Source organism: Tetrao urogallus (genome assembly GCF_951394365.1).
Source record: "Tetrao urogallus genome assembly, chromosome: 6".
NCBI lineage: Eukaryota > Metazoa > Chordata > Aves > Galliformes > Phasianidae > Tetrao > Tetrao urogallus.
The window spans coordinates 50,163,582-50,184,816 of NC_136819.1; the positions used below are offsets into that span (position 1 = coordinate 50,163,582).

Below are 21,235 nucleotides of genomic sequence, written 5' to 3' on the forward strand. Positions count from 1 at the left end.
AGAATAACAATATTTACTGGTGGCCTTAAATGCTCCTATGCAATAAAACTGTGTCACAGCTGTGCAGAAAGGAATCGACCGTAACCGAGCAGTGAACAATTCTGCATAAAAAGCTCAATTGCTATTTAGTAAAGAATTTTCTTCATTTCAATAGTTTGTATCTACAATCTGGATATATAATTACTCTTGTACAACACTAGAGATTCGGTGTCAGTCTTGGCACTAGCATCCGAGACAGCTTTGTCCTGCTCCTGAGTGCTCTGAGGAGCAGCAGGTAACTGAAGCCAGGCGGGTGTGAGCAGTAGTGTTACGCGTCGCAGGTCGACTGGTCCAGTCCATCTAATGTGAGCTGATTCCTATGAGGAGAGTTGGGGCTCGGGGGACCACTGGGATTGGAGCTGTTGGATGGAGTAGAGTGTTTGGTAGAGTCCGAATCAGGCTGTTAACGAGAAACATTAAAAAATTACACTTATTTAAGATCAATTTCTTGCACTCGAAAGCTGTCAAGGCACTCAAAGGAGAGCAGCACGTAGCATATATTAGATTCATTGCATAGCTAAACACTATGCAAATCCTTTTATCATCTTTAACAGGCCTTAGTGCAGCTCTTCTGATATAACCTGAAATATGGCAAAGTGTGTGGAAATTGCTATACCCCAGGTTCCTCTACTTCAGCCAATGCAAAGCCTCCTTGATAGAACACATCTATCTGTTCACTGTTACTCTGCATTCACCAGCCTGAGCTTTTAAAGCCATTTTTATAGCCAAGGAGTAGGTTTATCTGTCCATATAAACATGTACACAATTACAGTGAAATCACCTTCAATTTGGTGAGAAGGAAGGAAACGAGCACACAAACTGTTTACAAAACAGTGCCAGCAAGAAAGACAAGCATGTGCAGTGCCTGACAGAAGAGTGGAGGTTGCCAAGTACCAGGCAGGACGGAGGTCTAGAAACAGAACGCACTTACTGGAGCTGCCCTACGCCAATATCTAACAGAGACAGCCTATCCAATTATTTCCCCAGCGTTAGACTGGTTGTTGGATATCTGCCTTCACAGGCTGGTCTCACTTCAACAGGATGGCTGGCAAGTTTCCCACTATTTTGGTGAGCTACAACTGTGAGCATTGCACAAATTCACAGCTTACAAAATAGCGCACAGAAAACATTGGTACTATGGCAGCTGGTTACTTTCAAGAAAGGGAAAATACATGTTTCGTAAATGGATTGAAAGGTAACATCCTACCAGGGTGCTGTTCATCAGGCTTTGCATGGCTCAAACAACGCAAGACCCTTTGTAACAAAATGAACCGGATCACGCAGCGATAAAGCCACATGAGGAAAAGAAGTATATAAGTAGAAGGTGCTATCAGATGCTTCTTTTCCAAGTTACAACTACTGTATATTAAATTTAACATGTCCCAAGAAACTGCAAGGTCTATCAAAAAAAGAACACGTTATAAAAACCTACCACTACTCCTGCCTACAGACAGCAAGTAGAGCAAGAAGCATAATCAAATTTGAGAAGGATGCTACAGAACAACAGGCAACTGAGATGCTCTATCACCAGCACCTTTCAAAAATCAAGATAGTTTTAGAAATGCCTACAGTTAGAGAGTCCCACGTTACATGCTTCTTTTAATGGTGATAAGCATTCTCTCAGTGAGGTGACACAGGAAGTCTGAGCACGGCTGTGATCAGAACTCGAGACAAACACTGACTTGGCATCCTTCAGAGGTCTGGCTTCTGGAAAAAAGCAAGGTAGCCACCTCTCTGAATTCAGGATGTTAAATAGGGCTGCTAAAAATCGGGAGACTAAAAAGCATTAAAAATGAAAACAAATGCCTTCATCTAAGAGTTTGTCTCCCAGCAAAACTTCCTAATGCTTTTCTCACACAGGTGGCATTTCAACAAAGCTTGCAAGAAGTGACACCCATAGCAAATCAAGGGGTGACAAATAAATCTATCATATAATCTCCTTGAATTCAGGGACACCACTCTTCTGCAGACACTTTCAGACTAGTGACTAGTGGCACATAATTTTACATTTGCTAAAAACAGCTTTACACATTTTAAAATTTTATTCCTTTTCAAGTTACAAGACAAAAAGTTTTCCTTAAGGCAGCACAGAAAACTATTTAACTAAATAGCACTTCTTTGCTCTTCTATGCTAATAGCCCAGAGAACATTTCTTGGAGCTTTGAGGACATTTCATCAATTAGACAAAATTGCCTCATCTACAAAGCTTAATCCAGGACACAATATGTCTTAAAATATCACTATAAAAAGATTCTCAGGCTTGCTTCAGCACTGGTGTATGCAACATACAATCAGATTGTGTTAGTGCTAGAGAAAACATCTGCAGAAAGAAAATATATCCACAAAGAATGCAGTCTTTATGAAGTATTTTCCAAGATAGTTAATGTACTGGAAGAAGAAAACAGTCTACAGCGACAGGATGTTGTCAGTCTCCATTTAGCAACAGCATCTTTACCTCTTTGTCAAACTCCTGGTCAGGATCAGACATACTTCGGGAAGGCATGGCTCCCCCCACATCACTGCCACCTGAGATGGAAAAACAGCAGCTTTACATCTCTTGTTGAAGCCACAAACAACACCTTAGAACTGAAAAGCTTTCTCCCAGCCTTACTTGATGAGGGCCATGAAATATAGGTTTTGCTTCTCTGCTGCTGTTGCTGCCGTGAGAGGTTAGCTGTAGATGGACATGGTTTTTCATCCTGTGCAGCAGGTAAGACGCTCTGCAGTTGAAATGAAACACTTTGTTAGCCAGCAACAGAAGCTATCCGAGTAGAGGTTGTTACTCGTGAAAATTCTGCCGTGCTTTTGAAGCTAGTACAACTCGGTGTTGGTAGAAAAACTCTGAACTTACTTGACCACATCCACATATTTTCAGTAACAGACACAAACCCTGAGAAAGACAGAGAAAGAACTAAGCCCCATTGCAGCCTTTGGAACCTGTCAGCCAGCAAACCCTCTATGAAGGGGCAGTGACTGTGCCAATAGCTCTGCTTCCTTCCTCCTCCTGCTGAAAGGATGAATGCATTATCCTTACAGAAGCTAGCAAAGGACGAGAAAAATCCTGACCAGCAGCTATAAAATGGAAGGGACACAGCCTCAGAAGTGTACCTCTGCACCTTGCTCTTGGAGATTTAGCTATTACATAGCTCGCACTGCTGTATATGTTAAATGCAAACCAAAAAAGTAATGCTGCAGACTCACAGTGCTTTAGTTATCTTCCAAAGCATTCATTCCCCCCCGCCCTTTTTTTTTTCCTCTGCAGTTGTCCAAATGGCACAAGCACACCATTTGTATTTCTGACAGCACACAGCTACTCCTACCCTTGCTAAGGAAGCAGAGAAGGAACAGGAAGAGGAAGAAAGCAGAGGGGAGCCTTGCAGTGAGGAATGGTCACTCGGGAAAAGGATTTCAGTGGACACAGAGCTTGTGAAAGACATGCTCCAAGCCTGCAGGAGGTGGGATCAGATCAGAATGTCGAGAGGACGAGGGGGAAGGAAATTCATTCTGTTATTTTAAGGTGACAAACAAGAAAAAGAAAGGAGGAGAGACTGATTATTTACATAACTACTAACAAGCTCCCAGCAATGATATCTACTTCTTTCAGTGTCTCCTTCTTAAGCCAGCAAATAGTATTTCCGTGCAGAGGATTTAGAGCCACTGCACATAAATAAGGAAGGTTCACCTTTCTCAAAATGTCTAGAAGAAAAATTTGGTACTTAGATAGTATTTGAATCCTACACAGTAAATTCTCATGTTTTCTTTTTCCTGAGCAATTGCACGTGCACATACATCTCCCTCCCTTCCAAATGTATTTTTACCAGCGGGAGGTCCATGAGAACCTGCATTCCATCTCCTGGTCCCATGTGAGCCACGTGGTTGAAATTTGTTGGGTTAGAAATCATCTTTGACCTTAGCTCTGGATCTCTGAGCATTTCCCTGAAGAAAGCAGAGTGATTTTTACTATCAGCATTCCCAATCTTTGCACGTCATCATGTAGAACCAGTTACAAAAAAAGAACTTAATTCTCACCGTCTCTGCTGTATTCGCTCTTCCTCGGGAACCTTAAATACAAATCTTCTTTTGCTCCTCGTTCGAAGCATTTGCTTTTTGCTATTGTCAGATGTTTCTGGTACACTGAGGACAGCTCCAACTGTAATATCACAATGCAAATTTGTATACTTAAGAGTCATGCTGACCCGGAATTATCCAACACAAGTTTCATCTCATGCAAAGGTAACATCACTTAAAATTATTCAGGCAGCTTGGTATCATTTTCCCATTTCTCCCCTTGCTCAATACTCACCTGCAAACTTGTTCTTGAAATATATTAGTCTTGGTGGCTCACAGTTAAGGAGGTTCAGCGTGCCATCCATGTTTAATGGTCTGATCTGTTTTCAAGAGGGAGGCAGAAATCAACTGAAGCTTAGCATACACTGGGAAGGAACACCTCCCTTGGAATTAACCCAATTAAGTTCTACATTCAAAGAAAAGTACTTACCCTTCGCAGGCCAATAGTCTGGACCCATTCCATAGTGTTAACATCAAATACATCAACACCATATTCACTGTACACTGTTACGTATGAAGAATTGCAACCTGCATAGATGTAAGAACAAAGAGAAGACCCTCATGTGGCTTCAGAGGTCCGTACCTGATGTATATTTAAGCAAATTTTAGCAGTAACAAGTTCTCTACCTTACTCTACATGTAAGCTACATTTTAAAACATCAACCTTTTTCCCAGGCCCACTTTCAAACAGACATTTTTTTGCCATAACAGACTTGCTAATGACAGCTGCCAGCATCACAGAAAGATTTACCTCTGACCCTGCCAGTACTTTTAAGCTTTCAATGATGATTTCATGAAATTGCAAAATGCCATCTGAAGTTTGCAGATGCACACTAATTTGGCACTTGGTAGGAATCAAGCGACGCGCTTGAAGCTCGCTTTTCTACAGATGCAGATTACTTCATTTCGGAAGCAACAAACTACCCACACATCTGCTGCGTGCAGGGGAAAAGAGGGTCACCATCTGTGAGGTGGGTCACGAAGTCACGATGCAGTTCTATTCTGAATTTCCTTCCTTTCTTGCTAACAATTATCTAGCTTTAGATATTCACGTATGGGTTGCTTTCATCGGGTTAACACCAAAATGTCACAATGGTTAAGACTCACAATCCATTTCGTCTTTTAAACCTTTTTTAAAACATAAAGGGCACCTGCAGACAAGCTTATTTTAGGTCTAACAAAAACTAGAGATCGCTACAGCTTCATATCAACATGCTCCTACTCACATAAAGTCTGTGTCCTGATGTAAAGAACAAGTTACTAGAAATTTATCGCATTTAGTAGAGAAAAGATAGTCTGGGAGCTGCTTCAATGAGCAAAAGGAAAATAACCCAACAGGACACTCTTTACAAGAACTGAAACAGTGTTTTGGTGCTGTTTTTTGTGCTCATTCACAGAAATCCTTGGACAGCTACCATATATACGTATCCCAGAAGGAACTTACTGGTCAGCTGTTGATTTTATGGGGTTGGCTTGGATGTACAAATAAAGGGAGAGCACAGAACACCAGTCAGGAACACTGAGCTCCTGCGTGGCACAGCTTGCAGCCCAGGCAGAGCTCACCAGGTCCAGAGACCTGGCCCCACCTGCACTGGCCTTGCCCACAATGTGGCTCCCAGTGCGGAGCAGGCTCTGAGCACACTGCAGCTAACAGCCCCACGCTGCCTAAGCCCCTTCAGTTCACATCCAACACTCAACTGGCTGCCCAAAAGAATGGAGCAGACTGTGCTTGCACTGACCTTGGAGTCTCCTATAACCCATATTATCCACCAAATCCTAAAACTTCCTGTGCTACAGCAAAAGCTACCACAGGGAAAGAGCTGTTTTCACTTTGATGGTCTCCTGATAAGACAATTCATTAGGAATAAAAAAACAGCCACCATCACATCAGGTCTGGGAAGGAAGACAAGGCTGATGGAAAAGGAAGTAATCCAGTTTCCTTTGTCTACTATTCTAAAAAAATAAAACAAACTGCACGTATTAGAGAGCTATAAAATAGTTTACAGTAAGACCAGCTTCTAATAATAACAGACAGAACAATTAACTAGCACGTCTAGTCAGCTGAAATACAGAGAACTGTAAAGCTGATAAAGGAAAAGGAAACATTAGCTTTGGCTAATGGTGCTTTAAAGTAAATTTGCAACAACATTGTTTCCTTGTACCTTTTCCTCGGACTTCTGTACAGAACTAGGTCAGAGGAAAGCAAGCAAACAATCTCAGTTTGAGACAATTAAAGTTAAACAAACTGCCATTAGGGTCTTGCCTGATCAAACCAATGAGCACCGACCTGCTCTGTGTACTATTTAAACAAAAAGATATTTCTTGCCTTCAATCATCTGAAACACTTTAATTGCTATTTGAGCTCCAAATAGAAATCTGAGTTTTATCACGAACTGCCTCTGACTACTGAAAAATGTTCCATGTGTGCTTCTCTCCTAACCAGCTGATAAACCAGAGCTCCTGAAAAGGACAGAGCAGATGAAAAGATATCCTTTACCTGTTTCTATTCTTTTTGGAAATTCTTTCCTTCAAAATACAACAAAAAGGAGAAAACTGCAACCAGCTGCCACAAGCAATATTTCTACTTATTTTGTTACCCTTATGAACCTTCAGAGTAGCAGTTACATTTAGTCTCCAACTTCCTACTGTGCTCTGAACACAGGACACAGAAGATAATCCAAAGACAACCAAATTTTCAGGTTCTCTAGAGGAGCTGAGACCTATGCAGAATTTCCTGCATTGAGGACTACTCCAGAATTCTCGTACTGCCCTGCATCCAGGATTACTCTGTACAAGACATTTTCACCATCCCTGAATGGGTTTAGAAACCATTCGGATGTGGTGCTCAGGGACATGATTTAGCACAGGGTTGCTAGAGTCTGGGTAGTATGGTTAGGTTGTCTTTGGACTTGATCTTTAAGGTCTTTTCCAACCTGAGCAATTCTATGATTCTATGATTTCACTGTCAGTTATTCTGCGTCCCAGAACAAAACAAAGCATTTTTCTTGCAGCTTCCAGGATCTCAGCCCATGAGATCGCCAAGTCCAAAACTACTGTCAGGATATGCATCCTGTTAACAAAACTTAAACTGTTGGCACTGAAAGACAAACCGAAGCAAAATAGAATACATGCTGATTATTTTTAGACAAGTAAAGCAGCAACAGGGATATGGCAACAGAAAAACATATACATACTACAGGCAACAGGAGTTGCAGGCCACATTAGTTCCTGCATGCGTGACCTTCGACCTTGCGAATCGACGTATACTCCCATATGGCTGAAGCAAAGCAGGTATTCCTCATTACTGAGCTCCACAGCACAAAGGGCATCAAAAGACTGCTGTGAGAGGAACATAAGTGAGGGGTCATTAGGATTTACCAGGTTTATAGATTGTCCATCTCCCTGGATGGTCAACAGAGAGAACCCAGACTGGTAGCCAACACAGAGCTTGTCCTTGAACACTGTCATCCACTGAACAGTTCCTGGAGCCTGAATTTCACTGAATTTTTTGTGGAAAGGTTTAGTTCTATGAATTTCATAGCAAAAAACCTGCCGTTTAACAGCTACAAACAAACAAGTCGCAGAACTCTTCTTTAGCGTTCCTGTTGTAATCAATTGGCAGCCTTTAGTTTCTGCAAGCTTAATGTCAAAGCTTCCTTCTGATCCGTCCAGAGAGGCCCAGGGGAAAAGGTGAACGTGATGGTTCCGGCCACAGATGAGGATGATGATTTTCTCTTTGGGAGCAAGCTCGATCTGGTACACCTTCTTACAGTCAGCAGCACGGACGATCACTGCAAAGGAAACAAGAGCTGCCTAAGTCAAACAATAAACCTGCAAGGCCTGGAAACAAAGCAGAGCTATATACTGATGTCCAAAAATAGATCTAAACACAGACGCGTACAGATAACAAACAACACTTATTATATGTTAGATGCTCTGTTATTAATTCTCAGAACAGTGAAACAAAGCATTCCTGTAACTCTTTTTATTGAGATAAAGCTTCATGACATTGCAGGATAAGGTTGCTTAACCTTTAGGGTAAATTCAGAAAAAAAAACCCAAAAACTAATATCCGTACTACCTACTCACTGTCACACCATGTACCTTCTGAAACTGGCCCCACACTCAGGAAAAACATCAGTATTTTGAGTATACTAGTGGAGTAACACTGAATTAGCAGAACAGAAAGAGAAGAAATGTAAAGTATTTAATGCTAGGAACTGAAGATACAGAATGCTGTTAGTGTTGGCAAATGCCATATGCAAATACAAGAGCCGTACAGCCAGTGGACGTTAAATACCTATAGGGAAAGGCAAAAAATGTTGTGCACACTGGGTGAAGGGGAAGCAGGAATTAGCTTAAACTGGAGCAGGAAAGGTTTAATACACACATTAGGAAAAGCTATTTCACACTACAGACTATTTAGGTTATCTATAGAAACTGGGGAGACTTCACTGTTTGAAGATCTCAATATTGAGCTAGCAGCATCTGACAGGCTTGGGCACAACTTGTTCTGGCAAGGATCTTTCATATAAGCAGCTGCCAGTTCATTAACACTGACAATTACAATTGCCTTAAAATGACAGAGATTATTATGTATGAAAATATCATTACACACAGGAACTGGCCACAGAAAACTTATGGAAAACATATTTTAACTTAAAACCAAAACTGATGATTTGTTTTCACGCTTATACGTGGCACTGTGATGTGGTTATTGCTTCTGTAAGAAATGACCTTTAAATGAAACACATTGTGCGCAAGAAGCTACCCTGGAATCTCTGGAATTACTTGCATCTTAAGTTATGTTTATATCTAAGTACTTACAGAATGGTGACCACTGGAATTTTACTCAAAGGAATGGCATTCATTACTGTGAAAAAGAATTTCAAATATCTGATGTCTTTACATACAAAGTAGTTTCTCCTAGAATTGGGCAATGGCCTATTCTAAACAAGAGGAAGCAGTAACGGTTTGCTTTTTGCCTCAAAAACAATCCTACCAGACAGCCAAAGATGTTAAATTCCTATGCCACAAAAGTAAGGATTTAGAATATCATCTGAATTTAGAGTGCTTCATCAGTTACAAACAAACACGTTTTTCACATGGTACGTTTGGCTGCTTTCGAAATCAAAGGGAAATAAATGACTAATGTTTCCAATGGCAATTTGGAACAGGATATATAGCTGTAGATTCTTTTGCTTTTAAATTCGCACTGCTCATTAGAAATATAAATTTTATTAATTCAGTTTGACTCCAATAATTTATTTTATACTGCAGTAAGACATCATGGAGTATCAGATTTCAAGAAACTGCACTGCAAAATTAAACAGACGTGTTTTACTGGTTTAGCCCCTAACTGTCCTTGTTCTCATCTGCTAGTAAGCCTTTTGGCCTCTACGCTTTCTCTACCATACCAAGACATGTCTGCCTCACTTGTCTGCGTTTGTGACCAGGATATAAGCCTAGAGGGGAAAATGCTTCCTTTACTTCTTATCTGTGATGACAGATAATTCAGTGTTAGAGAGGTATGTCTGCTGACCAGTGACTAAGCAGCATTCACTTTACTGAGATACCAGAAAGCTGTTCTGGATGAACTTCTGGAATGGACATGGCAAGTCATGGGAAAGAACAGCTGAAGCAGTCTCACTTTTCTCAAAGCAGAGGGTAGAGTGTATCAAAAAGGGGAAGGAAAAGAGCAGGTTTGGAAGGAAGCATTAGGTCATGGGCGTAAAGAAATAATGGAAAGGCAGGCAAGTCATTTACCTTGGCCACCATCAGTCACATAATATGAGTGGCTGTCAAATTTCTACCAGCTGTAAGAAACAGAAAACTGTACACAATGGCTTTATCGGGCAAAGTCTTCTAAACACTTTTTTGTTGCTGCCTGATTTCTAATTAGAGCCAGTTTCAGTCCTCTGATAGTGCATGTTACACAAGTTTCCATGCCAAATTTCTCTCACTTAGTTCAAATTCTATTTAATAAGTGCCTGATAACTCACTGTGCATCAACTGCTGCTGTGTGTGCTCTGACTACTGAAGCGTTTGGCTGTCTACTGTGGGAACAAAGTTAAGGTGAGAATGTGTCAGAGTATGCCCAGTAAACTGTCCCTTTAATTTCAGCCAGTCAACTGAATATAATGATAATGAACAAATTAGTGTTTATATCTCACATTCATTTTTCATTCTCGTCAATTAAATGAATGCTTTTGATACTTACTGTACTTGAAGGGCTGTTGTATAACCTATATTAAAACAGCACTGAAAGTTATGGAGCTCACTGTTCTGTACATAATTACTGCATTCATTATGGCCTAACTTACCATCACGGGTCACTTCTATCACATACAGCCCTTCTTCTGAACCAATTGCTATTCTATCTCGATCTAAACCAGGAAGGGGAAAAAAAAAAAAGGCTATTAGTATATCTATATTTTATCATATCTTTAAAAGAGACTGTTTTCTTTGAACAGCTGGAAACATTTCTGGACAAAGATTTTCAACAGTAAATCAATTTTGCTTTAGTTTACGTAGCTTGTCAAAGGCATGCTGTACAATGTATATATGCTGTATTGCTCAAACAGTCTGCTCAGCAATCACTATTTACCCCAAGAGGATGGAGAAATCTGAATAACCAGTGTAAGATTAGCACTCTTCCCCATGCCTTCCTATTGAGATATTCATCTGAGGAATTCAAAGCATCAGCATTCTTATTACAGAAGCCCACCTAAAAGCTTCAGCAACTCTCACACACTTATAAAAACAAACATACCTACGATAGCAGCAGCTAAACTCGCTTTAATAAGAGGCAGTGTACTGTCATAGGCTTCTTGTGGAATATGCACGACTTGGTTTTTCAGTCTGTTTTTGTGCAGGATAGACTGCAACCCTTCTAGAATTCCAACCCACTTTCTCTTCTCATTCTCATTTTCGGTCAGGATCAGTAGAGAACAAGACTTCGAAGGCAAACCTAAGAGAGAAGCTGTCACCTTTTAAGAGACAGAGAAAATAAAATTAGTAACAGTAATAAGAATCCTTTTTGACAATATTTTATTGTTATCCATAAATGAGCTGATTACTTTGTCAATACTACTCTGACTTAGGAAGTGGCCACTTTGTCAGTATTAAATGCTTCCCAGAACTGTGAACATAAAATGCCACAACATACCTAAGTGGTAAGCAATGCAGCACATGCCTAATATGGCCACAGCACTTCGACAAAAATGCACAAGCTTCAGCGGTTTTGTTTAAAAACACTCAGTCTTGCTTAATCATTCTGAATCCTAAAATATGGGCAAGGAATCCTACATTCCTTTCCCACATGAATCAGTGCATGCAAGCAAAGGCTCCTTCCTGCTCTGAAATGGAATTTTAGATACATGCAATAATTTGTCCCAGTCTCCCCCATCGATTTCTAATAACTTACTGATAATGAAACACGCGCTTTCAGTATCAGAGGCATTTTAAACCCAATGGCATTGCTATTATTGCTGTTCTAGATTCTGATTTTGCTAATTTTTAAAATACTTGTCTGGAGAGAAGTGCAAATTGTATCTGCATTAAAGGCCTGAAAGAAAACAATCTTCTGTAAATGAAACACTGAACAAAAATGAAAAAAGCTTCAATTAACTTTCAGGGAAATCATCCTATAGGTCTCTGAGCAGAACACGTTCTGAATAACAGAACCATCCGGGAACTTTCCAGGAACTCAGTCACGGAATCATAGAACTGCAAGGTTGGAAACAACCTGCAAGATCATCTAGTTCAACCATCCTTCCGCTACCATTGCTACCACAAGCACTAAACCATATCTCACAGCTCCTCAACCAGACGCCTCTTGAACACTGCCAGGGACAGCAACTCCACCACCTCCCTGGGCAGCCATTGCAGTGCCTGACCACTCTGTAAGAGAAAAAGTTCTTCCTCATGTCTAACGTCTCAGTGTTAGTTTTGCACCCCTTACAAAGAGACTGTGGGAACTGAGAGATCATGAGAACTGTGTCTTCTGTCATAGACAGCACAACAGTCAGTATCAGCCTTTACAGCAGGCTGGCAGAATAACAACAGTTAGACAGAAAAAAAAGCAGCAAAAGGTTGAGAAAAAAAAAGAGATGGTTGGAGTTTGAGCATTTCTTTCTCAATTTCATGGGGAATCAGAGGTGGAAATATTTTGGAGTTTAGCATCATCTCGGCGTTGCTTTCTGGTAATAGAAATCCAAAAGAAATAAAAATCTCCTTCTGGTATATCATAATATCATCACGTGTTGTGTGAAATAACACACAAAAGAAAGATGTCATATTCTATACAAATGATATAAAGTAACCACCTTAACTGTTTTGTATAGGCAATTCTATAACATTATGTCAGTAACGTGCAGATTTAGGAGATAATGTTCAGGGTGAATCAAACGAAGCTACAAAAACTGCTGCTCTTGCAGGAGAGCATGTTTGCAGTGAGGGTGATGAGGCACTGGAAAAGGTTACCTAGTGTTGTTTTTTTTTGATGCCCCATCCCTGGAGACTTCCAAGGCAAGGCTGGATCAGGCCCTGGGCAGCTTGATCTAGCTATGCATGTCCTTGTTCATTGCAGGGGAGTTGGACTAGACAGTCTTTAAAGGTCCCTTCCAAATTTAAGGATTCTGATTCTATATCACTGGCTTCCAGTTATAGGGACTCCCTTTTGAAGAACTAAGAAAAAAAAAGGTGGACCAGCATCTTCTCTGGTCCCTGTCAAAAGGATATCTAAAGAGCCCCACATACCAGAGTTTTAGTTAATTCATCAAATTTCTTAAATGTAGGGGATAAGCTGATTAAACACAAGGCATTCTGTCATCCACACAAGTATTTCAATACTGGGACTACTTGACAAAAGCAGAAAGTCAAGCAAGCTAAACTGTGTAGATGCCTTTTTCTTAAATGAAGCAACCAAACCTCCTCAGTGTGGAAGACAGAAGGCAGATGTGAATAAATAAAATACAATTTAGTAAGAGGAAAAAGAAGGTAGTAGTGAACTAAAGGACGAAAATCTAAGGTAGAAACTATTTCAACAACAACAACAAAAAAAGCAGAAAAGCAAAATGAATGTAGAACTGAAGTAGCCAAGATGTTATCTAAATAAAACTCTACAGCACCAAGTCACTGGCACTGCACATGACTCGCAGCTCTTTGGCTTCCATATTCCACTGATTTGATCCAAATGACTGAGGTTCAGAGGACGCTGAAAACAGTGAGAGTTTCTGTATTGAAATGCAAAGAATTACAGATGTTGGCTATTAACATACACTTCCCTACATTTTAAAATTCCACATAATTCACAGAAAATCTAGGAAGGTTTTCTCTTATTTAAAACTAAACACAGCATTCAGGTAGAACGGCAGAGATGAATTCATAACTAAGCTAATTACTTCATCTTGTTTTCACAATTCCTACTATAGTGATGTTTGAAATTGAGGAAATAAGTTTCTAATGTACTTTTTTACTTAAGACAACATACGGTAAATCAAAATCACCAAGTAAAATCCAGCTTCAGTCTAATTTGTTACAGCATCAATTCTCAAAGCTAGAGCGCTCTAAAACCAAGAGAAAAACAGGATCCAGTAATGCCAATGGAAGAGGATACAAAAATACACTTAAGGAATTGAGTTCAAAGTAAAAAGAAGAAAAAAAAAAAGGCAACTTTATATGCAAGGAAGCACCAAAAGGAAGAGAACTTCATTCTTTTTAATTCAGTAGGAGGAATATCATATTGGTTTTATACACGTTTCAACACATTTCTACACTTTTTATACTTTTGCATTCAGGGAAAACAGAATTTGCATAGCTTAATAAACATTAAACGTGGATGAAATACTTCACTATGAAAACAGAATACCAGTGTTCAATTTGTATTATCTTTAACAGTAAGTTGATAGCCATACCCTGAATATACAAGGGATGTCTTTACGAGTTGCGTGTATTACATCTGGCGCTAGGACAGAGCTCACAGAAAAATCTTCATCTCTAGCAAAAAAAGAGAACAAGAGAATTACATACATGCACACACAACCATACTGAGCAAAATCTAACTGATATCACACTGATTTCAATAGGCTGCAATCTCTTAACACTGCACAGAGGTCACAACTGGGATCACTTGTTTGTTACGCTATGACTCCCCTTTACCTAAACAACTCACAAGCTTTAATTATGGTTCTACAGCGTTCGTACGTGTAACTAAGTACACCTGAAGTTAAGTGGGCTGGCTTTGTGTAGTTTTGCTTTTACCAGCCACGCCTATTCTACAATTAGCAGCAAGAATATTGCTCTTCCAGCCCAGCAGACACATTAGAAATGAATAATTCATACCTCAATGTGTAGCATGAGAGGGGCCTTTGGAAAAAAAGAAAAATCACATAAAAAGCTCTTGGCAACATAATTATAGTTTGTGGGATTCAAATAAGGGTTTTCAAAACAGCTAGATTTTATTCTCTATTACAGTAAAATAAACAGACATTGGAACAACTTTTGCATTTCAGGACGCTCCACCCCAGAGGGCTTGTCCACACAAGCCTTTTTAAACTGCATTTTGACCAAGTTGATCATCATAATTGCCAATTTTAGTGCAAAGATGACACTAATGCCACTAAACTCGCCTGTGCTAGAATTCACAGCTGTGCTAGTTAGCTTCTGTTAAAACATCTAAGAGTCTTTAGAAGACAGATTCAAAGAGGCAGCTACAATAAACAGATAAGGCATACTACAGTCAATATAATATCTGGCAAAGTTGCTTCAAGCAATGTACTGATGAGAATGCTGCTATTTTCAACAGATCTGCACTTCTGCTGCCAGCATGTCAGAGAACTGACACTGATGATACTCAGAGAATAAATGTGAGAGCAGAGCAGCAGTACTGATGTAATCCCACGGTACTACTGTCTGGGAAAACATATAAATCAACATGCTTGGGAATGCAAACTTAATATTCAACACTGTGTTGTAACATTATAAGTTATTATAGTTGATATTTCTGTAAATTCAAATTTTAAAACTTTTTTGTTACTCTGATGAATGCAAGTCTCAGAACTTTTGCATACAGTGTTCAGTGTCACAAATGGCTCACCATGAAAAAATGACTCCTGTGAGAAGGCAGTCAGAGGCATCAGCATGGTCAATTAGCTGGTGCTTATCTGAAGGCTGCTTCAGTCTTCCTAACTTTCCTGAAATCACTGACTGTGTGACAATCTGACTCACTGTTCAGGTGGGCACGCAGCAGAAGAACCCATCCACCAAGAACACTTGTTTTCCATTTGGGCACATGGAATTCTAGGAAGAACCATGCTAATACTCTGATACTTGTGCCTTCTCAGAAGTCACTCAAGTGACTCACTGTTTTTGAGCCACTTCTTTCAGTCTAAACTTAGCTGGCATCTATACTCAGAAAATAAAGTCTTCTTCAAAGCAGACTTTTTATGATCCAGAAGTTTCTTGCATATTTAAGTACTCTTGTTAGTGGGGAAAAAAAAACAAAAAACAGAGGATTTCTCCTCTATCATAGTGACACAAACCTGAGATCCAGGACTTGACTTGCAACAACTCCAGGCTGGGTGGATTTTCCTTCAGGCACATCATATAAGAAAAGTTTACAGTCACAGACAACTGCATAGGCTCTCTGCCACCCTTTCTTGACTCCTGTGGGCTTTGGAACCTGTGTAGAAGTAACTAATTGTTTATTAAATGTAAGCACATGCAGCAGACACAGAAAGCAGGGACATTTAGATAAACTATAATCAATGGATTACAACATAATTTACACGCTCTTTAAAATGGAGTGAAAATCCAGTAATTGAGCAAACATTTATCCTTCCTTAAGCTCTTATATTCTCTGTTACAGCATAATAAGTATATTAAGTAGCTTTAGGATAAACAGTGTGGCCTGTGTAATACGCAAATGCCAAACTGGTCAGGCAGTTTACTTTCTATATGTTTGCAGCAACTATGACAGAAATTCTTCTTTAATGGGATGCATTCGATTGTTTTTCCTTTTTTTTTTCTCTCTTAGCACCTATTAAAATTTTAGCTACTAACCTTCAGCTCTTGCAGAAAAAACAACCTTTCTTCTACATCTAAAGCAACTAATGTTAAATAAGTTATACAGATGTCACCTAAAGTCTTACTGGCTTTAGCACAATTTAGCTGCACAGTAAGTAAAATGTGCTGCTGTTCTCTTGTCCAAGAACAAACGACTATTACCTTGACATAACCTTTATAGGCAGTTCCTATTCCTCTTTGTACATCCACACCAAGAGGCCTTTTGGCTTGCTCAGGTGGAATAGGGCAGACCTGAGGAGCGCTGTCCTTGCAGGAAACATGGCATGCAAACGAACACACTAAATACAAAAGAGAAAATCCACAGTGAAACATGTGCATGAGTGAATCGTAACAGGAGATTAATGCAGTTTATCTACCCTTACAAGAAGAAAATTGATTAACTACAGTGAAATTGCCAGTCAAACATAACAAGAGTTCGCCATGCTAAAGGAGTGAGCACACTTAGATGTGCACAAGACTCTCCAAAGTGCTTTTCTTTTCTGTTTTCAACCCATGATTTCCATAAAAGGCAGGAAGTGACTTCACATCTCAATGCTGCTTATAAAAGTATTTTCCAGAAGGAAAGGGATATGGTCAGTCCTGGTACTGCTAAGCAGCAACCAACTCAACTACAGGAGAGAATGTGTATTAATAAAGGAAGAATACAAATAATTGGGTAGGAAACAAGATAAAGATAACAGGTGTTCAATTTGATGCTAGTATGCAAGAGAGTCTAAAGTTGCAAAAATCAAGTAAAACTAAAACTCCAAAAAACAGAAAGGCTAAAAGCAACAAGCATAGGCAGTAGACTTGAAGGTGTAACAAAGCAGAAACCAGGGGACAACAGCCGAAATTGAGGATGATGTGAAAAGGGCATAAATGTATTTCAGAGCTAAAGTAAGGAGCAAACATATGCTATACTGATCACTGCATTCTTTCTTACCATTCACTCCACTTCGTGCTGCGCCAGCAAGAGACAATGGTCTCCTGTCTATAGAGTACTTAATAAAGAAGCACTACATTTAAAAAGCACAGAATGCATGACATTTCACTTAAGACAGACTTCCAGAACTGCAGAGTGAATCAACACATTATGGAGAGGTACCTGACCCACAGTTTAGGGGCCAGATCTTTCCGTAGATTTAGTCTTGTTTGTCACTGTGTTCCTACCTCTAGGTACAGGAAGGAGGACAGAGACATGGCACTGTCATGCTTCTTCCTCACCATATTCTCAGATGCAGACATTTGTCAGATACTCTGTGCACATCTAGTCCTGTAATTAGGAAGGGTCAAAGGAGCCCAGGAACATATGGTAGATAGGAGCAGCATACTTCTGCTAGAACTACAGACTGGCCTACAAACCTCTACCTCACAATGCCATTGGGAACACACAGGAGAGTGGGTAGCCCAGGGCAGCCTGCTGGCTTGTGTGCAAATCATGCACACAAAGCATTGTAGGTGTTGCTCATGACCAGATAATGCATTCAGCTCATTCAGAAGGCACCATAATTGGTGGGACTGTGCAAATCAAGGTACATTAGGTGCAGTACAGGGCCAGTTCCACAGGCCTCTGAAAGTACAGCTATATTTTACTAAAGCCTCCAGCATTAGAAAAGAGAAAGAATTGGGAAAAGCAAGTGATTGGGGGTGGAACATAGCAAAAGTTTTGTTCTACTGGAGTCATCTCTATTCTTATGTCAAAGTGATTCCAGTTTTTTTCTGTAGCTATCAAGACTTGGAGCAGAAGAGGCAAACACTGTACTAATGATGCTCTGCTCACATGCAAAAAGAAGAGATGCTGATACTAAGGGGTGTGGAGGGGAGGAAAGACAGTTTAAAACTTGCAGGAAGAGATGCAAAACAAGAATTCTGAACTACCAGCAGGAGACCAAAGTGTGCCCCAGGGCAAGAGCTAGCAGAACTGTAGATGCTCTTGGGGAAGAAGAATCATTGGAAGACCTGTCAGGAAAGAAGCCCTGAAGGGCAGATGATGCCATCTGAGTGTGATGCTGGAGGTATGGAGAGGGTGTCAGAGAAAAAACTAAGCTGGGCAAAGAAATGCAATAAAACTATACTGTAGTATTTTGAAAAGATGTGTGGAACACTCACTGACTTGATATGTCTCACCGAGTTGCATGCAACACAAGAGAAGTATTTTCAAATAAAATTATCTCCAAATACTCAAACATGGAACTCAGTGGTATACATGCATTACAGAAAGCATTTTAAATAGGCTCAATTGACAGCAAGGCAGGCTATAGGCAAAAAAAAGATTAGTGCATACTCTTCCCAAAACACAGGATTTATATTAAGATTTGTTTGCTATCAGTGTCTTTTTTGCTTCACTGTACAGACAGAAAACACATCTGGCCTGCGCTCAACTCACACTATATATAACAGCACTAATGGTAGCAACAGTACAGCAGGACGAGGAGAAACGGTGTTAAGTTGAGGGAGGGAAGATTTAGGTTGGATGTCAGGGGGAAGTTCTTCACAAAGAGAGTGGTGAGGTGCTGGAATAGGCCCTGGGCAGCCTGGTCTAGTATTAAATGGTGGTGGCCCTGCATGTGGCAGGGGGAGTTGGAGATTCATGATGCTTGAAGTCCCTTCCAACCTGGGCCATTCTGTGATTCTGTGTAATGGTCTAATGTGTTCTTTGAATTTAAAAGTCTGATGCTGATACAAAAGAAAGAAAAGGAGAAGCATTCAGCGGTAGCTTCTCCTCTCTCTTTCACTCCCTTCCCAAGGAAATAATTGCTTTAAAATACATTAGTGTTTTCAGATAATTTTTGGGGGGGACAAAGGGGTCAACTTGCAGAAAAAAGCAGAAAGTCTGAGTGACTCACCATCACAGGCATAACCTTGTCGAACCAATCCCACCATAAGTGAGGTGCAATGACTGCACTGAGTAGGGCTTGTAAATGACTTGATATTGAGCTGGTGAGCTTTAGGCTGTAAAAGATACATTCAGGATAAACAAAAGAAAACAACTTTTCAACTTATTAAATGAAAGCATGCCCATTCCCCCTCCCCTTCCAATACATCAGTGTGTGCTATGAAATCTGAGCTTTTAAGTAACTGCATCTTGTAAGAGGTGCTGCAAGATAACAGTAACGTTTTTTAGTTCAAATCCTCTATTTATTCTGCCATCCCTTTTGACAAATCAAAGCCCATCAACTTGCATTTGGTAATACCTGAATAAAAACAGAGACCTAACAAAGAAACAACACATGACAAACCCAAACAGGACAAACACAGATGGCTAATTAACAAATGGTAATTCTTCCTTAGTTCAGAATATGGTTAGCACAGTCCCCCTACCTTTGGTACAGCTAGAGAAATGGACTGAATGGTGGGGGAAGGAGCAGCAGGCATCCTCTGAAGCCGAATTGGTTCCTGAATCACAAAAAACTGTAATTGAGCAAAACGAGGGTTCAAGAATTTGTTTTAAGGTTGGGGTGGCAAAGCTTATTGTTTTCTGGGTTTTTTTTCTTTTTTGAAAATTATCAAAAATTTGTCAGAAACACTGCAATTCTGATTTAGTAGAAACAGATTGTGTTCTAAAGCACTCACAGGAAAGCCTGCACACTAACAAGCAAGCAGCAGTACAGAAAACATACAAAAATGAGGTACGTCAACATACACAGAGCCAGCAAAAAAGTTTCACATTTGCAACTATTCTCAAAGCAGATGCAATTAACACTGCCATGTTACACATAAGCAACATTCAATCTTGCCTCTTCATACAAAAGTTGCAATATATACTGATAATGAACAAGACAGAGAGACTTTCCACTGCATTACTCTTCAGAGTAGAATAATGGTTCCCTTACTTCTTGTTGCTGCTCTGCAGTTACAACTGAAGTAGATGGTGAAACTTCTGATTTGGGACCCTGTGTTTCCTGCTCGCTAATGGAGCCAGTCTGCAAAAGTGACAGCAAACATGTTAGATTAGATACCACAGACACGATGAACTGTCCCTAGGCCAACAGAATGGAAGTTCAAAGTAGCTACAATGAACAGCTCACTGCAAAAATAAATGAGAAACTTTGTTCATTTCTGTATGCATACATCTAACAATTTTATACTCTTAAAAAATCCTTCCTCAAAACAAACCCTGCCACCCGATGGAAAAGCTGTAAAGCTGGAAGCACTAAGATATGCAAAACCCAGTAGTAGGCAGCATAAATACTCTAACAATCTGCTTTTCCCAGAAAGACTGTGTTGATTCTCTTGCAGGCAGGTATGGAATGATGTCTGAGAAGCTTGGCAGTAATCCATAAAACAGCTCATTTCTCATGGTAGCTTATGCTAGACTAAGATTTTTCTAGCACACAGCAGCCACCACAAGAAAAATTCTTTGAGTAATACTACACAAGGTTTTTAAAACTAAGCAGTTTTTTAGAAGATGACTTCTCATCCTATTTCCACTTTGATAATTAAAAATAATCACATTGTCTTATCACACTGTTCTACGTTTCACTAAAATTTAAAACTAGCACCCGTTAGAAGCTCTCAATTTCACACTTACATTAGCAACTACTAATTGCCAGCACAAGGGGGAAGTATGCTACAATTCCAGAGCTAAAGAAGCTGGGTGTGGAAGCAGGGTGCTGTATTACTGTTCTCTGAGGACATCATGGAAATCACGATTAACAAACATCAGATTAGACTTCACATAAATGATGTAATTAGCACTAAAGGCAATGAGTAATGAATCACTCACTTCCCAGCTAGTTTCAACAGAAAGATCACTCAAATTCAGTTAGCTCACTAAATAGATTCGGGTATTTGTTATTTTTTTTGTTTGTTATGAATTGATTCGTAGGGCTGGGCCACTGAAGATCAAATTATACCATTATGCAATATGAACAATTTAAAAATGCTAGGCGTGATTCAGCTTTAGCCATATAGACAGTCAAGTCTGTAAAAATGTATTAAAAGAAAACTAAACTAGCTCTATTTAGTGGATTAAATTATAGAGATGCTAAGGAAGCAACATCTAGTTTTAGAAGGCCATTTTTACTATGATAGGTCACAACAAAATAAGGAGACAAAACTA

The 21,235-nt window shown here is 39.8% G+C and overlaps 1 protein-coding gene across 2 annotated transcripts in view; it reads right to left on the reverse strand.

Annotated features, from left to right (window-relative positions):
* Window positions 1-307: 307 nt before the first annotated feature.
* Window positions 308-21,235, reverse strand: part of CDC42BPB (CDC42 binding protein kinase beta) — a gene marked incomplete at both ends in the record, with an annotated part of 85,599 nt that continues 64,671 nt past the window's right edge. The window contains 17 exons of one of the 2 annotated variants that reach the window (XM_079537267.1): window positions 308-439; window positions 2,495-2,565; window positions 2,651-2,759; window positions 2,891-2,929; window positions 3,858-3,975; window positions 4,069-4,189; window positions 4,343-4,427; window positions 4,538-4,635; window positions 7,302-7,898; window positions 10,431-10,493; window positions 10,880-11,096; window positions 14,025-14,106; window positions 15,651-15,790; window positions 16,336-16,472; window positions 19,020-19,125; window positions 19,495-19,584; window positions 20,007-20,096. In XM_079537267.1, the coding sequence (XP_079393393.1) occupies window positions 308-439; window positions 2,495-2,565; window positions 2,651-2,759; window positions 2,891-2,929; window positions 3,858-3,975; window positions 4,069-4,189; window positions 4,343-4,427; window positions 4,538-4,635; window positions 7,302-7,898; window positions 10,431-10,493; window positions 10,880-11,096; window positions 14,025-14,106; window positions 15,651-15,790; window positions 16,336-16,472; window positions 19,020-19,125; window positions 19,495-19,584; window positions 20,007-20,096 (2,295 nt within the window). The remainder of the gene's footprint in view (window positions 440-2,494; window positions 2,566-2,650; window positions 2,760-2,890; window positions 2,930-3,857; window positions 3,976-4,068; window positions 4,190-4,342; window positions 4,428-4,537; window positions 4,636-7,301; window positions 7,899-10,430; window positions 10,494-10,879; window positions 11,097-14,024; window positions 14,107-15,650; window positions 15,791-16,335; window positions 16,473-19,019; window positions 19,126-19,494; window positions 19,585-20,006; window positions 20,097-21,235) is intronic. The other variant, XM_079537268.1, reaches the window with a different exon arrangement.